General features: G+C 50.2%; 4 protein-coding genes across 4 annotated transcripts; 1 reads left to right on the forward strand and 3 right to left on the reverse strand.

Annotated features, from left to right (window-relative positions):
* Positions 1-312: 312 nt before the first annotated feature.
* On the reverse strand, positions 313-5,957 carry PC9H_011352 (uncharacterized protein; the record flags this gene model as incomplete). The annotated part of the gene is made up of 21 exons (XM_036780837.1): positions 313-354; positions 411-760; positions 815-910; positions 967-1,106; positions 1,161-1,269; positions 1,317-1,538; positions 1,597-1,807; positions 1,862-1,965; positions 2,025-2,126; positions 2,379-2,574; positions 2,626-2,673; positions 2,723-2,788; positions 2,840-3,016; positions 3,073-3,584; positions 3,640-3,757; positions 3,818-3,914; positions 3,966-4,043; positions 4,129-4,257; positions 4,318-4,700; positions 4,757-5,181; positions 5,393-5,957. The coding sequence occupies 21 exons, from the start codon at positions 5,955-5,957 to the stop codon at positions 313-315; spliced, it is 4,170 nt and encodes a 1,389-aa protein (XP_036626692.1).
* A 569-nt stretch (positions 5,958-6,526) lies between these two features.
* KAP95 (karyopherin beta) lies at positions 6,527-9,925 on the reverse strand (the record flags this gene model as incomplete). Its single annotated transcript, XM_036780838.1, has 15 exons — positions 6,527-6,550; positions 6,611-6,849; positions 6,910-7,006; positions 7,061-7,395; positions 7,448-7,589; positions 7,639-7,710; positions 7,762-7,906; positions 7,960-8,606; positions 8,668-8,778; positions 8,832-8,981; positions 9,034-9,186; positions 9,240-9,518; positions 9,585-9,689; positions 9,756-9,814; positions 9,886-9,925. The coding sequence occupies 15 exons, from the start codon at positions 9,923-9,925 to the stop codon at positions 6,527-6,529; spliced, it is 2,598 nt and encodes an 865-aa protein (XP_036626693.1).
* A 400-nt stretch (positions 9,926-10,325) lies between these two features.
* LSM7 (Sm-like protein lsm7) lies at positions 10,326-10,717 on the forward strand (the record flags this gene model as incomplete). The annotated part of the gene is made up of 3 exons (XM_036780839.1): positions 10,326-10,413; positions 10,464-10,535; positions 10,599-10,717. 3 exons carry the CDS (start codon positions 10,326-10,328, stop codon positions 10,715-10,717), a joined length of 279 nt encoding a protein of 92 aa, XP_036626694.1.
* Positions 10,718-14,271: 3,554 nt separating this feature from the next.
* PAN3 (PAB-dependent poly(A)-specific ribonuclease subunit 3) lies at positions 14,272-16,868 on the reverse strand (the record flags this gene model as incomplete). Its single annotated transcript, XM_036780840.1, has 15 exons — positions 14,272-14,329; positions 14,383-14,489; positions 14,526-14,685; positions 14,738-14,836; positions 14,884-14,945; positions 14,994-15,237; positions 15,287-15,575; positions 15,629-15,745; positions 15,802-16,126; positions 16,159-16,321; positions 16,369-16,470; positions 16,521-16,531; positions 16,582-16,627; positions 16,680-16,719; positions 16,775-16,868. 15 exons carry the CDS (start codon positions 16,866-16,868, stop codon positions 14,272-14,274), a joined length of 1,917 nt encoding a protein of 638 aa, XP_036626695.1.
* Positions 16,869-17,010: the final 142 nt, after the last annotated feature.

A 17,010-nucleotide genomic window follows, 5' to 3' on the forward strand; every position in this document is an offset into this window, starting at 1 on the left:
GAAACTTGCAGCGCCGACGTGGAGAATTGCGTCGAAGTCGAGGTCTTGAAGTGGCCGTCTGTGACGAGCGAAGGAAGCTGGTGGTTGAAGCTGAAGAACGAACGTGTGACCACCCTGCCGTGACCCCACGCGTGACCGAACGCCGAACGCGAGAAATTCGCGTCACTCACCTGACCGTATTCCCTGAGGCCCCTAAGTGAAGCACGCGAGGTAGCATTATTACAGCATTACAGCAGGTCTACGTTTTGATTGGTAAACAACTAATACAATATATCACAGCAAAACGAACTGCTAACACTCGTATGTACATATTCAAGCGCTTGCGCTGAGCAACTGATGTCGCCTTTCTACAGCCTATTCGATAGATCCATCAGCATCAAAAGAAATACGGAGGATAAGGGAGAAATCACCTCGTTTAGTTCATCCAGCATTGTCATTGTCATGTCCCAATCGACACAAGCATCTGTAATACTTACGCCATACTTCAGCTTCACCTCGCCATCATCCTTCTGCGTCTCTAATTCCTCTAGGCTAGTGATGATCTTCGTGCCGTTCACTAAAGAATCCCTGGTTGCCGAGTAAGAAGAGGGGATAGATTGCTTCCCTTCCCTTATGTTTGATTCGATCATCACGCCGGTGATATGTCGAACGTGATGCGGCAGAGATGGCGATGCTTCTGGACTCGAAGGAGAAGTCAAGGTCTTGCACAGCGAGGAGATTACTTTTGGTTGATTCAGATGGTTCTTTTGCGAATTGCCATCTGGACATAATATATGAGTCAGAAGTACGGTGAGATCGTAGGAAAGCTGCACACGGGAGCAATCGACCATGATACTTGGGAACTTGCGTGTCCCAGATTTCTGGATTTTTTCGAACGCATCTTGGATGTGTTCCGATGAGAAGTTAGGGCCTTCATCGTGAAGGTGAGCGGCGGTGGTGTATACAGGTAGGAAACAATAGACGAACCGCTTGAACCACCTCTCAGGATGATATGGACATCATCGTTGCCTCTGGTTTTGACGATAGAAGCCAGACCAGTGGTCGTAACCCCCATAAAGGCATGCGGGTGCGAGGACGATGACATGGCATCAATTGCGGTGGAAACGCTGAGGGGGAGGAAGAGTCAGGTCATGAAATCAAAGACTCTCGGTATTTCTCACCTTCCGTCTGTACCATTTTTGAATCCAATAGGGAAAGACACCCCTGAAGCAAGCTCGCGATGTAGCTGAGACTCAGTAGTGCGTGCTCCGATAGCACCCCAAGACAGCACTGTAATGTTTAAGAAGAAACCAATTGATAAGGATGGTTACACTGACAATCAGAGATGTACTGGGGGCTAATGGTATCCAAGAGCTCGCTGGCAACGGGGATACCCATCGAAGTGATGTCGTGGAGAAGCTTCCTTGCGGTTTGGAGACCGTCGTTTATAGCGAAAGAGCCATCGATATTCGGGTCATTGATGAGCCCTTTCCACCCAATTGTTGTCCGTGGCTTTTCGAAATAAGTGCGCATGAGGATCAGGAGGCGGGGGAAGCGTCCTACAAAAGTGCACGCTTAGTGTAGAGTTCAACGGCCGACGAAAAGGAGGGTATCTACCTGCATCCAATTGTGTTTTGAGTAATCTAGCATAGTGGAGAGCCTGCGCTGGTGAGTGGATCGAGCATGGGCCGACGATCACAAGCAAGTCCGACGATTGACCCTGGATGATCTGGGATGCACGGTAGCGAGCTAGGGCCGTTGTGCGTAACGACTCCGGAGAGGTTGGTAATTTGTGCAGTAGGAAAGAAGGAGCGAGGAGGGGGTCATACTGTGCGCGGTCAGTTCGGTATGAGTCAGGGGGAGAGCAAGCAACGATATGTACCCCGATAACCCGACGATCATGGATGTATTGCTTGACCTTCTCGTCGTCAGAGAAGTCTGGTACAAGAGGTTTGCCCATATCGTCTGATTGTTCAGGGGGGATCGCTGGTTGTATGAGTGGTGTATAAATGATCAGGCTTTCTAGGACTTTATACCAGACGTACGGAAACGAAAGGCCGAGTCGTTGGATGCCGCTGTTCCGTTTTTCAAGGACATCTTTGCGATGATTCTGGAACGGCGTTGATGAGTGGTTTTAAATGGGCGCACTGTTGGTCGTGGCCGGGAGTAAGAGTGAGTCAAATTTACCAGCTCGGGGTAGCCTGATCACGATCGATCATCGTTCAATGAGCTGGCACCTCCGCACCGGAGTTTCCGCGGTATGTTATCAACCGAATATTCTGGCCTCCCCTTGTAGGCAAATTGCATTCATGAATCAGTACAACAAGAACATCCAGTGACAAGAAAGACTGACTACAAAATAATAGCAAGGTACAACTATATCGAAAATTACAACCTACTCTCCAACAAGAGGGCATCTCTTCGCCAGGGTAGGGCTCCCTTTCCAAATGCGGCATCAAGTGCTTCGCGAACAGTACGAACAAACACGAATTCCATTTCGTTTCGAATTTCAAGAGCCACATCATGCTCGACATCCTTGCGATTCGCGTAGGGCAGGATCACCTTGGTTATCTGTGCACGATGAGCACCAAGGACCTATAATATGTGGTCAGTAACACCCTCAGATAGTCGTCACCGAAAGCTTACTTTCTCCTTAATACCACCAACGGGGGTGACACGGCCACGCAGTGTTATCTAACAGAGGATTAGAGAGGAAGACGGAGGGACAGTAACGTTAACTGACCTCGCCGGTCATAGCGATGTGGGCAGGCACACAAGCACCGGTGAGCAGCGAAACGAAGGCGCACGTCTAGGATCAAATTCAACAGACCGATCAACAGGAGAAATATACAGGACATGCCATTGCAACACCGGCACTAGGACCATCCTTCTTAGTTGCGCCAGCCGGGAGGTGCAGATGTATATCGATGGGCTCGGGCAGCTTGAGTGGGTCTTGAGATCGTTCGTTAGTGATGCACAGGTCGTACGCGTGCTTCTTGACCCAGCTCAACGCCAGTTCTCCGCTCTCTTTGATGACCTAGAATGATGCAAATTCAATACAAGCATACGCGATAACACCGAGATGAAACTCACATCTCCCAAGCTACCGGTGAGTTTCAGTCCACCTTGTCCTGGAACGATGATTGTTTCTACGGGAAGAATACCGCCTTCTCCCTGACCCATGACTACAAGACCGTATACAACACCGCGTCTCTCTTCCCTATCGCGTTCATCGCCATCCCATCGTGCGATGCCAAGTATTTTCTCCAGTTCATTTTCTTCCACTAGGCGCTTATACTCACCCTGCTTGACATCGGCCTTGATCAATGCTTGTGAAGTAGCCTTAGTATCGCTGGGGGAGCTGATGCCGTTTGAGACATCATTATCTTCTGCCCACTCCGCCCACTCCACAGCTTTCCATCGAATAACAGCCCCAATCGCCCGCTCAAGTGTTCTAACGCCAGCCTCCCGAGTATAGCCGGTAGCTATTCTGAGAAGTGCGGGCTCAGTTATCTCCACTTCGGCGTTGGTCAAGCCGTTGGCCTTCAGCTGCTTGGGAAGAAGATAACGACGAGCAATGTGAAGTTTTTCATCGTGAGTATAGCCTACACGTAGTAACATTGTTAGTGATAGGAAGCGGCGAACACGGGAGAAACTAACCAGACAACTGTATAACTTCGCATCTATCCAGCAGTGGGGCCGAAATCGTCTCCAAAGTATTCGCCGTACAGATAAACAAGATTTGACTGAGATCGATAGGAACATTGACATAATGATCCTGGAACCAGGGGATGTGTGAGTGAGCGGGGAACACTTCGTGACGCGATGATGAACGTACGTTGAAAGAATGATTCTGCTCAGGGTCGAGGACTTCCAACAAAGCGGCACCAGGATCTCCGTGGAAGTTACTTTGGCCGACTTTGTCAATCTCATCCCTACGGCAAGAAAAGTTCAAGAGCAAAGATGTGATAAAAGAGGCTGCCTACAGTAATATCACACCATCTGCTCGACCAGCTCTCCTCAGCGCCTGCACGATAAGACCAGGCCCACTGGCGACATACGTCCTATTGTAGTTTTCAGCACAAGAATCCGGCAATTGCGGCAGGTACAATGTGACGGCGCCGACAGATATTCTAGGACGTAACTTACCTACGGTGGCCGCGAATCTCCGCTTCGTCTCGGACGCCGCCCAGCGAGATGCGTTGGAAGGGTCGATTCAGCGCACGCGCGATAGAAAGGCCCAGCGATGTTTTGCCCGTGCCTGGCGGACCGACGAACCTGAAACAATGAGCTATGTCAGTACCTTTCTTCGCAATCATTCGACGCAGATTGACGCACAGAAGAATCGGACCTCGAACAGCTTTCTTCCCTCGTTCGTTCGGGGGCATCGGACGAGGGCCCGAATCTGCGTTGAGTGTGGATTTGACAAGTGATTTCTCCGGACTAGAGCTTTCGGATTTCGCCACTTCTGCTTGTAGCTTCGCGCCCTCTTGGCGCTGGTGCTGGTGTTCTTCCTCCCTTTTCCCCGCTGCTTCACGCAAGCGAACAACGGCAAGGTATTCAATTAGACGTCTCTTGATCTTCTCAAGGCCATAGTGGTCGGCATCCAGCTGAGCGCGGGCGTTAGAGAGGAAGTTCTTCTGACTCGTGGCAGACGGGGTATCGGGGATATCGCCTGATGGAGTCGAGTTCGGCCATGGCACAGACGTTAGCCATTCGAGCTAAGAACGGCAAAGTCAGCAACACGATGAAGGTCCAAATTGATCAGAATACAGACGTAGTTGCGGATCACGCCGTTCTCCACACTGCCTTGGGGAATCCGCTTGAGTCGCCGCCACTCACGAACACCCATCTTTCTTTCTTCAGACCCAGGAGCCATAGCTTCAATTTTACGCTTTAAATCAGCCATGTCATCCGCGTCATGTTGTTCATCATCGTCCAACTCTGAGGTCGTGCCTTCGCTAGCCCCTGAGCGAGGTGTACTAGTGGGAGATTTGTCGCCATTGGAACGTTGTAAAGCTTGGAGCTCTCGCTGGATGGCAGCCAGTTGCTGGCGCAAGAAAAATTCCTTCTGTTGCTTTGACAGTGATTCGTCAACAGCATTTGATATCCTCTTCGTCACTTCAGATATGGAAGCGAGCTTAATGAATATAGTAGTGGCGAGCTGGAGCCGGTCCGTAGCGTCTGGGGTGGAAAGGATGGCTAAAATGACAGATTAGCTAGGCTCCGCAAGGGGTTCCGTAGACTCCGACAAAAGCAGGGGGACGAGATGGCTCTCAGCGAAGGAAGTACAAGGCTAGCTCAGCAACTTTGTCAGATTGAAGAGCTAGCTCTCGTCTAGCGCAAGCTTGACCCACGCAGCGTCCCGAGTCTCTGATGGTCTGGAACATTACAAGACAGGATTGAAGCTTACCGAGTCGATCTTCATATTCCCCTCCAACAGTCCCGGCGAGGACATCTGCCATCCAAGCAGCCCTGGCGTCCGTAATATCCTCTAGCATTCCTGCAATCTTGTGATATCCATCCTTCCGCGCCTGTTGAACGGAGTCTCTGGCAAGTCGGTCGAGCAACCGCAGCGCGGCGGTCTTAAACTTGTCGACAACCTCCCGCGTCGGTAGGTTCTCTGTTGGAGGGTAAGTGATGTCGTGAGCCAGCAGAACGCTGCTCGCATCCAATATCGGCAGAGGGGCCTTGAGTTGAACTCTCGTTAAGCCATGCAGACTAACAAGATATGGCTGTCTTGGATTTCTCGCGGGGGGTTTCACCAGCCTCAATACCCTAGCCGCCGTGGCCCATTCGGCTAGTTGGTTTGTGCTTGAGGTTGGGACGGCCGCGACGATTGGCAAAGAGTCCGAGTTGTCAATGAGCGAGAGAAGAGCTTCTCCGACTTTTGTGGGGACTGGCAGGGAGATTCTCGAGGCAGGGAGAAGAACAAGGGGGTGAACGAGAGGGAGAACTGGCAGCTTGGAGGACGACATGGAATGAGTAGCGATGAAAAGGGTGGCTAAGCGGAGGAATTATGTATGCGGCGGGGAACTCTATATTAGTCAACCCCGGGTTCGGTGGCTCTTTGTTTGCCGGCCGGTCGATCTCCAAGTGTCCACTGGCACACATTTGCCTCAGATAAAGTTGCATCAGAAGAGTCTCGGATGGCGAGAGTAGCCAAACAAAACTTGGTTGAAACTCGAGAAAAAAAGATATTGTATTTCTATCTGCTACATACACATGCATGATAAAGAAGATATGCCAGGTGCCTCCTTGAGAAGCGAAATCAATGCGTAAAGCCAGAGCCGATGTGTTGGGATCGAAATCAAATGATACCAGTAAAGATGAGTGAGAATGTAGTCTTGCGATAGATGCATGCACGGCTGTAGAGAAACAAGCGATATGGACAGGAGGACAGGATATGGACGAGAAAGGGGTGGCGGAAGGGTGTCATGTGAAGGATAAAAGGAAAGTGCGCCACAAGTCATCGTTTCGAAACATCAAAAAAGAAAGGATAACTAGCCGAAGTTTGAAGTGGATACGCCAGAGAACCAAAATGTGTCTACGCTGTAGCTCGCTTAATCATCTGCATATGCAAAACCTAGTTAGCGAGTGATCGAGGAAAATAGAACGCAAGCTATCATACCTCTCTTGCCCACCGCATTGTCTTCTTCGTCTCACCTGACACACGCTGTCTGCTACGCATTTCAATTGCAATCCACTCCGTCAGCAAGAGCTGCTTGATCTCCCCATTGGGGAAGCAATCAGCGATATCCCCAAGCAACCCATAGCACAACTTGGCTAGCGATTCGGTACGCTCTTCGTCTGCTAAACAGCGCTGAAGGAGATCGAGAATGCTGTGAATATAAGGCAAAAGTAGGGACACTGCGGAAAAGTGAGGCGGAAAGTTAGAGGACGCTTATTGGAGAGAAGGGCATCATGTACCTTTCGGTGTATTCTTGAACCCAGTGACAATTCCAGTGTAAGCTTCCAGAATACCCTCACGGAGTTGATTCACATAATCCACAAGATCGTAATCGAGCTATATAGCAAACATAATTAGCACCTGATGAATGCTTTTTCCGAGATCACTTACTGGCGCCGGCTGCACGGATCCTGCTTGTGCTAATACTCTCATCGTCGTCTCTAAATACGGTTCGAACTGTGGACCGATTGCCAAAGCGATGTCACCAAAGCATGAGAGAATCGATATTTTGACGTTGCGATTCAAGATATCGCTCTGGAGGTTCTCAAGCAGAACCTGCATGAACGGCCCAGCGTACGCCGCACTCTGCTCCCCAAGAGCACGAGAAATGTCCCCAATGATGCCGACAGCCACTGTACATAGCTGCGTGTCTTCATGCGCTTTCAGGGCGGGGTATAGGAATGGCAAGAAAGCTTGGATATATGGTGCGAAGCCAGCCTCAAGGGCTACGCAGGCGAATGTCAATACGCGGCACAGAATGCGGGTCGAAGGACATACCAGACGCCAGTGAGCCAACAACTAAGAAAGCATCTTCTAGCACTGTTGACGTCTTGCCAGCAGCTTGGATGAGTTGAAGGATGAGCGTCATGATACGGTCGGATAGCGGTTGAATCCCATTGCCAAGTTTCCGGATCACACTCTGGGAGGGGATCAGTATAGACTATTTGAAGAGAAAAGGTAATCATTACAATTACGACACTGCAGAAATTGCTTTGCAACTCATTCCAATTGTTTCGGTCATCAACACCGATGATTTGATTCTAGAGAGATGATTAGCAAGAATTGTCGCGAATGGGCGTCAAACCGTTTACCTGGACGCTCAGAAGATGCTCCATCCGTTGCAAGATAGTAACGACGGTGTTCTGCACGACCGATATGGTATCGGGTGCCGAATGGGTGACATAGGAGGTAATGGCTTCATAGGCGGCAGTTCTGAAATTGGATTCGTTGCCAGAGCTAAGATGCGTAGGTCAACTACTTTGCCGAACAGAGGAGGGTCAGGAACATACGTCTCAGTGATACGCAGCAAAGCCTGCACCACGCCTTCGAAGTAAGGTGACAATGGGCCAGTCGTGACGTTCTCGCCTTCTTCTTCGTAGTATAGCGACAGTTGATCGGCCAAGTTCATCAGTGCCCAACAACAGTTTGCGACTATACGAGGACTATCTTGAAGACTGTTGACTAGAGCAGTGATGAGTGGGTTCAGGTGAACGTCCGGTTTGATTGTCTGGACAAGCAGATCGCAGATGCGACCAAGAGTCCATGCGGTGGTATCCTTGACGTGGATGTTGGTATCGGTTAGCATCATGTCAATGAGGAGAGGCAGAGCTTGGTTGACGAGAGGCGTAAGGACTATGGGATCTGGGCCTTCGAGGATAGAACCGAACGCCATCACCCCCGCTTCGCGGAAGTGCCAATCCTGCGATTTGATATGGGCTTCAATGAAAGGGATCACATGCGGAACAATGGCGTCCATGACAGCACCAGCCATCAGAGACAAACACGTTCCCGCAGCCATGGAGACGTTCCACTCATCCTCGTCAGCATCCTCCTCCTGCTTCGTAAGAAGTTGCAGAAGGACTGGCGTCGTCTCGCCAAGAGCAACCTTGGCATACTGCCGGGATTCGGTCTCGGGCGCCTCGCCGTAGTCTTGAGCCTTAATTCACAATCGCAAGAGTGTTGAACGAATTATTCGCCAGTTGTTATACACCACATACCTCTTGGGCCTCGATGGCCAACTCGATTTCCTCCTCGCAGACAGTAGACCAAAACTCAACGGCTTGAAGCGCAACACGTTCGTCGGCGTGTTTCATTCCTGAGACAGTAAGCTGGAATATGGTGAACATGGATGGAAAGATTTCTGGTGATGTCTAACACTTACACCGAACAATGCTTGCTCCATGTAAAAGCCCATTTTATCGTAGTAAAGCCCCATGATTCGCACCAGGCACTCAAAGGCGCCAACTTGAACTTGAACCGAGGAGTTTTGGGTGGCCTCACACACGACTTGCATGATGTAGTTCCGTTCGCCCTAAATTCATGATTGATATGCAAGCACTCGGTCAACGGTGTGACTTTCTTACCTCGCGCTCAAAGTTCTCTCTAACGAACTCCAGAGAATTGAATAGAGCATGGATAGCAGCAAGCTGGACTTCATGAGATGGTTCTTCCTTACGGGCGCCGTGAATGACTGCAGTGAGGATTTCATTTGCTCGAAGACTGAGAATCTCAGGTTTCTGAAGCTCAGGTCAGAAAGTGAGAAACCACAGAGGCGGGTTAAAGAACGCACTATCGTTTCACAGATGAACCCGATGGTCTGTAGCGTAGAGATTTTCAAATTGGTGTTTGCGTCGTTGTTTACGAAACCAAGAAGTATTTCAATCAAGTCGGGCCACTGGTTATTCGGAAGCTCCACGGCAGCGATAGCGGCGACAACTTGAGCGGAGACCGTTCCGGCCTTCGCGTTTGAGGACGCCAACGCCATCAAAGCATCCTGTTTGACCTTTGACTTTGCCTCTGGGTTGAGACCAAGCCATCTGTTGGAATAGTCGGTTTGTCGCGCTGCATCCTGTCAACCGTCGCAGTAACGAATAAGCCATTAAGTTCCATGTGCAGAGTAGGGGCCATCACGCACTCGGGCACTTAGAGCATTCTTCAGGGCTATACCAGCTGCATTTCGTGCAATTATCGGCGCATTCTCGTCCACCAAAGCCGAGGAAAGCATCGCCATGTACTGAGGCTTTTTGTGGCATAACAGTATTAGCAAAATGGTCAATCGAGGGCGCACGAGACGAAGGAAACTTACAGGATTGTCCCGCAGTGCATTCTCGAGCTTGGTAGTCGCATCTTCACGCGTAGCATTATCTAAAGGCGTCGACCAGTCCCAGTAAGACGGTTTGCTCGTCAATGGACGCGAAAACAGCAGAGTGGCGCACCTGGAGATATAGTATTTGCTAGGAGTTCGGTTGCATTCATTGTTGTTGGACGTTGCTGGTCGTTTTCAATACTGATAAGGGTGGATAACAGTGGATCCTCGTTAAAGGTCGTGTATTTTCACCAGGGAAGGTCGAAGGTATGAGAAAAGGATGGTTGAGGCAAGATCGTGGTAGTGCAGACGGAACAAATGAATATTTGGTCCAAAGTTCAATTTTTCATTATTTACTCAAGTCACACCTCGCTTTAGCGCGCTTGTTCTTTCATCTCCTGCTATCAGTACAAGATCGGCTTTGTCTTCAGAAAACAATGGAACGAGTCAGTGCTTTCTTCCACAATTTGGCGCACTTCATATGGACTAAACTCTTAGGGACGCGGATTCGCTAGAGGTGGACGAGGGGGAGCACCTAAAGGTCGTGGCCCACCAGGTTCACAGCCGACGATGGACAAGCCGAAAAGAGAGGCAATTCTGGACCTCGCGAAATACCAGAATGAAAGAATTCGTGTCAAGTTCACTGGTGGGCGCGAAGGTACGTGTGTATCTTTATGAACGTTGCCAAAAGTTTACCTTGGGTCGCAGTTACAGGTATCTTGAAAGGATACGACCAGTTACTGAACCTTGTCCTTGATGAAGTAACAGAGGAGCTACAGGGTTGGTCGGCTGTCGTGCACGATGAATAGTCGTGGTAGACTCATGGCACGTCAAATTTTACAGACCCCGAGCCCCGTACACGTTCACTAGGATTAGTCGTTCTCAGAGGCCCAACTATCACCCTGCTGAGCCCCGTAGATGGCTCCGCAGAGATCGCAAATCCCTTTGTCGCTCAGGAATAGTCTCGTCACTCTGTGTCTCGCCCATGGTATGTATTCAGGTTATCATTCCATCACCCATGCCAAGCTGATGATGTACGACAGCTTGGATCAATGTATCACTATGAGCTTCCAGCTATGGAGTGTACACTAGACACACCTCCATGCTGCCATACTTTCCGCCTTCGCTAATCCTTGTAAACGATGAGGCAATTCAATGCTTTTGGGATGTCCGAAATTTGGGTGAACTGTAATTTGACGACGTGGCCATGGCTTCTTGGGACCCCCTCGAGAGCTGGAATTCTATTCCATTGACGTTCGTAACCTTTTCAACACCAGGTCAGAGTTCATTTGTTATTGTAAGGAATATTTCTGCTGACGCGAACGATTTCGCCTATAGTCAGCATCTGAAAATGAGGCCCATGAAACAAAACTGGGACAGGGTACGGCGCAACGACGACACTAAATCTAGACGTTGGACTATAGCGTGTGTGTGTGTCGTCACTCACACGCGCAGGTACAAAGAAATGATATGATTCGCCGCGCTGTCTACACAATATTCTACCTTACTATCAAAAACGGCTCCCGCCTCCGTCATAAGTTCAGCACGCGACGAGGTTAGTATTCGTTCGTTGAGACGAAAACCTCACATTCCGCCTAGGTCGTTTCACAAACGCCAGCTGGCAGTCTGGTCCGCGACGAGGTTAGTAAGTCTTTTCTTGTCGAGGTACTAAACCTACGTGCCGCCTAGGCGAGTTCACAAAAAAAAAACAGTAGCGAGTATTCTGTCGCGGATCGGTTAGTAAGTCTCTTCTCGTGGACGTGCAAGACATACGTACCGCCGAGGATCACAAACGCGACCTTTCAGGCAACTGCATCTTGGCTCATGCACATCGCCTCCGACCCGCTGGCCTCGGAACAGCGACGAGAGTACACAGATTCTTGGCGAGTGCGAAGCGTTTGCCCTCTTGACACCCTCTACAGCAGTTCGACTGCATAAACCTCACTGATCTCCGGACAACCACGCACGGTATTCAACACGCCCAAGGCCACAAATGTTCGACCGCCCAAGCAAGCGCGCCGCCGCCGTCTTCATTCACCCACGATCTCAGAGTAGCTGGTCTCGCCGCGAGAGGATGCGCTTAGAGATCCGACACAGCTACCCCAGGCTCATGGACAGCACATACGACACGACGACAGAGACACGAGCTCAGACGACGAGTCATATGCGGCCCTGGTGCGTATTGTATAGCGATGCGCCATCGCACCTCTGTCTCGCTGGAGATGGGCGGGTGAGCATAGGCGATGGGACAATTCTGGCGGACTTACCTCTAGAAGTTAGAAAGCTAGATGGGAGGAAGAAAGAAAGAGACAGAGGACAAGTTAACGCGCGATCCGCCTTTATATACACTGGGGTGGGATGCGAACGGGCCGACTCACGAAAGTATGTTTGGCTATGTTTTTGGAATGAGGCTCACATTGTCTACTTGCATACCTCCCGTAGCTACCCCACTCATGCTCTGAATGGAGCCAGCCCATATTTGGTAATTCGCCAAGACGGTGAATGGCGAATACCAATTTACTCCCTTAGTCCCTTTTATCGTAACATATGGACGTTACTCTCGGCCTGATGTGGAGCATGTACAAAAATGCAGCTCATCAAGGTTGCCGCGTGATAACCGTTTACTATTGGCTGTTCTTCATCGTCAACTTCGTGTACTTGCTACGCATACACTCACTCGCTCATTTAGCTCTTATGAACTCACCGTCGAAATGCGTATTTCCGCTGTTCAGTCCTAGCGCTTCCCTTACGCCAAGTGTCGTCAACGACTTCCCCTTCATATCTTCTGTTTAACATGAATCAGAATTTTGACACGAAGTTGATACGCCGCAAGTTCAATCATCGACTATTAGTTTCGGCTTTAGGCCCTTCATGTATCATTCCGATGACTGTGGCAGATCTAGGTAGTAGTGGCTAATTGAAGTCGTACAAGGTCTCCGTTCCGAGCGTGCTGACAAGATACAACAGACATCCCTCCCAGGACGCAAGATTGGCAAGTGTCTATTTAGCTGATCGGTACTGCGCGAGTCAAATCAATGAAATGGGACCAAATCACCGATCGAAATCATGCCACTCACCCTCTGTAGCTGATCGACTGGCACTCCGAGAAGTTCAAAGGCGTTGACATTCCATCAGTGGAATCTGGAAAAAAAGGCGAACTTTGACGGCTTGTACGATGGGAGGTATATGAATCTCTCCAGATCACCCATGCTTACGCGGGGGATTTCACGGAGCAGAATGAAGGATAGCCTTGTCGCGCTGGATGTAGAGTGTCGAAGCTAGAAGTAGGCAAGGGACCAAATAGCGATGCCGCTGGCTTACATAGAAAGGAATACCACACTCCGATTGGATGAGTGCGGTATGTGTCGGCGACCCTGGAACCAAACATTAATTGACCAAGTTCTCCCAAGTTTATGCCCCAGAAACTGGCAAGTAACGACTGCAGCTCCTCGCTATATCCTTTATTAATTCTCCATTGTCTAGGTTGTGTTGGATTTCAGCAATCTTGGCGGTACAGGGGTATAGGGGACTCACGTGACTACTGTAATATAGTGTCGCGCTCATGTATTATTTTCTTTATGCGTTTGCTGTGGAGTCCCAGCCAAACGCAATATATCTGTTTGCTCACTCGGAACTCGCGCGACCTCACCGGCTTATTTCAACAGGTTGACGAGTTGGAGGGTAGAAAGGCGCAGGCGACGGCGCCTTCTCGCGTTTGCGGGTACCTGGCACATCTCGCATTGGTTGCGCCGCTCCCGCTGTGACGGTTGTCGTCGCTCGCATGTACCCGCCAACGTGCGTTTGCGTTCATCTCTCTCCTCGGGGCCCTGGTGGCTTGAGGAGATGGCTTCCTACGTTTCGTTGGCGGGCGAAGTGCGCCGGCGTATCTTCCCAGTTGGGCGTCGTAGCTAATCGGCGAGCCAGTATTCCCATATTATTCGATAGTGCTTACATGATAGCAGCGATGCAACCGAGACAGGGAAGACTCGTACTAACATGTCCGATGTCAGGAGGATGTCTGTGCTCGGTTGGTGTGCATCGCTGAGGGACGCTAATCTCTAGCTCTCCGGCGGTTGGAAGAATGGATTTGAGGGCTCCTGCGGAAAGGCGTCGAATATCAAAGTATTGACCGCTAGTGGCCGCTTACATTCGTCGACTGGCCTCCAATAATGTGCCCGTTGTTGGGAGTCGCAATGTCCCCGAATCCTTTCCCCTCTATCGTCCGACATGACTGATAGGCGTCATGGATAGCATGCGTTGTAAAAGGATGGATCAATGGACATGCAAGGCTCCATGATGTATATACGCGCTAGTAATCGCAACTGCGCTTCAAGAGTAGCGGTGATCAGCTCACTCTCCTTTCGAAGAGCGGGAGTCATATACGGGGGATTCAGCTGTCACTAATGAGCGCCCTCTTCTCGCTGCTAAGTCGCAACACGTGTTCCATTTTCTCCAATTTTCCTAGTCTTTTTCTAATTGAGCCTTTTTACGACGTAAGGGTATTTGGTCAGAAACTTCATCCCCCTCCCCTGTATAGTTCCTTCGCTTTGGTTTGCTGGCTACCAGCAAGCTCGCTAGAAGAAGTTAGGACCGTACGCTTGCGGAACATATTGAACATATAGCTAACCTAAACGCAGACTCCATGCAAGCTTTGATCTCTTTATAAGATACAACCAGACAGCTCTGTTCATCACGGGCCACCAGCATGATCTTCTCGTCCGTACCAGCGTCGAGCTAGAATCGTCATGAAGAAGATGAGACATAATAGACGAGTGGCCCCAAAAGACGTGCCTTGTTCAAAGTCGTTAAGACGTGCGATAAGCTAACCACAGGGCTGCCATACTCGTCGACTTGATGGAAGACATAATCGCGGAACAGTTTGATGATGTAGCGGTCCCCCGTTTCTGACCATCGTGCATCACGAGCAAATCTTGCTCACCACCAGTCATTACACGGGTTTCAATCATTACGGGGGGACTTACTCTGGACGTTCGTTGATGAAGCCAAATTTAGCCATGAGACGCACCAACCGGGCATTCTCCAGCTCGCTCATGAGCTCGCCCTCCAAGCGATCGACAGCACTACGAAAGATAAGCATTATACGGAGTGGAACCGCTCATCAACATACTCTAGGGCATCGTCCATCTCGGTGGCGATTCTGCTTGAGAGGAGATCGAAAAGTTGTCGAAGCTGAGCCCGGAGTCAGAAACCTCTCCATCGCCACAATAAAGAAAATACCTTCTGGACGCTCGCTTTGCCAAGTAGAAACACAACTAGGTTCTTCAGGTCCGCACCATATGACCTTTCCACAAGGTCAAAACTCTTTTGAAGGTTCATTGGCGCGGATGCTGCGACGTTGCTGCAACATAGGACGAGGATCAGCCCCCCGAACCTGATAAAGTCCTCTTGCTGCAATACTGCCATGTCCTGATTCATTTCGTGCATTAGCACGTCGACGAGCCCGCAGGAGCCTATGCGGAGGCTGGAGGAAATACATGAGTTTGGGGACAACGAGACGAAAGTGTACCTACCGATTTCGGCCAGTGACGAGTATCTTCGAGGGCTCGATCGTTCGGACGGCTTGCCCCGCTTCGTGCGCTTTCCTGATTGCGGATGCTATTTGCACGACATAGGACCAGATCGTGCGCTCCGGGAGGGTGTTGCTTTGGGCATTCCGGCTTGGGCCTCTGCCCGTGCCACGACCAGGAGCGTACCAGTGTTGATGTTGATGGTGATGGGAAGTGTGACTATTTTTCGGCTTCAAGTGGACGTCGAAAAGGGTTTGTGCGTTGGGATGATATGTGTACGCAACGACTAGAGCTATCAAATCGGGTAAATTCAGCCCATAAACCCAGGCCGTCCGACCAACATACAGTTATCATTGAAAGCGCGAGTTGTGAACGCCTCACATACAGAAACAATGTTGGGGTGCCGTATCTTAGACCACGCTTCGATGGGAGCAAACGCGGATTGTTGGGTCATTCGGTAATCTGTGTGAAGGTCAGGACTCGAAAACACGCTGAGTATCCGTATATATGGTCCACACTTTCAATACGACGCAGAGCGTAGGCCCCTCCATCTGTCGAGCTGATGGCCTTGTAAACCGTAGAATACCAGTTGCCAAACTTTCTCCGTTCGGCGGTGACAGTAACGTTCTCCAGCGGGGAAAGCGAGTGATACCCTTGTAGTTCTTCGGGCAGTTGAGTTGCTGAAGGATTGACGCTCCGTATTAATTCAGAGCGGGTTTGTAATGTCTCTCGAATAGATGCCGAAGATGGCATAAAATGGATATCAGTCGACGCTGGCGAAAAGGAAGATGGAAGGGGGCCAGAGTACAGGTGGTAATCCAACTTGAGAACACAGATATCAAGCTACCGGAGATGTACGCGAGGGGATTACACACCGGCGCCCTTGTATATACAGACTGAGCAGCATAGTATCCTTGATCAAATTGCGCCGCGTAGTTGTCATCGTAGATATGGGTGGCTTGCATTTGATCCGCCACTTCCGCCGTTCCGTTCTCAGAGTATGTGTAGCCAGCGTCGGGTGGCGGGGTCGACGGTGTCCTGTGAGGCTCTCAGTGAACGGCTGGGGTAGTAAGCAGCCCTCTTACAGGCTAGCGAGAGTAGGGCTCGAGGTGTCGGCTGAAGATTTGGGAACAAACACGGGGGCATTGACATTAACTGAGGCAGATAGGGCTTCTTCGGCTTGTGACCTGCATGGGACGTGTCATCGAGGATCTCGGACAAAGATAGTTCGACTAACGTATCCGGGGCCTGTGCAAAGGTAAGCGAAGGCAGGGGGATCGTTTACCGGTGCACCTCACCGGGGGATGATAGAATGTACAACCCTTGTCCTGAAATTTACAAGATCTGTTCGCTGGAATCAACATCGGCGAAACCAGAAGGACTGTGAGCACTGTACCCGTATATCATTACATTCCTACATTGGCGCTGAACTGAATCTGAACGCGCATCCCGTTGTATAACTTGCAGACAATGAGATAGGGCAATTCGTACCTTTTGGCCCGTTCTTGGAGTGGCGATCGTTCTGGGTGGATGGGTCAACGATCCTGACGGCAGACGAAGCAGACTGGGGCCTGAAGTACTCCATTTGCTGAGGTACGAGCAAGAGAGGGAGGATATATTTGTGGTTATTTAGGGTTACGGGTGGCTGACTTAGCCTACCAAATTTATGGCATTTATTGCGCAGTTTTAATCTCCGCGCAGCAGTTGTGACTTAGCGCGCAAGTAGT

This window comes from Pleurotus ostreatus, assembly GCF_014466165.1.
Source record: "Pleurotus ostreatus strain PC9 chromosome Unknown scaffold_9, whole genome shotgun sequence".
NCBI classification, from domain to species: Eukaryota; Fungi; Basidiomycota; class Agaricomycetes; order Agaricales; family Pleurotaceae; genus Pleurotus; species Pleurotus ostreatus.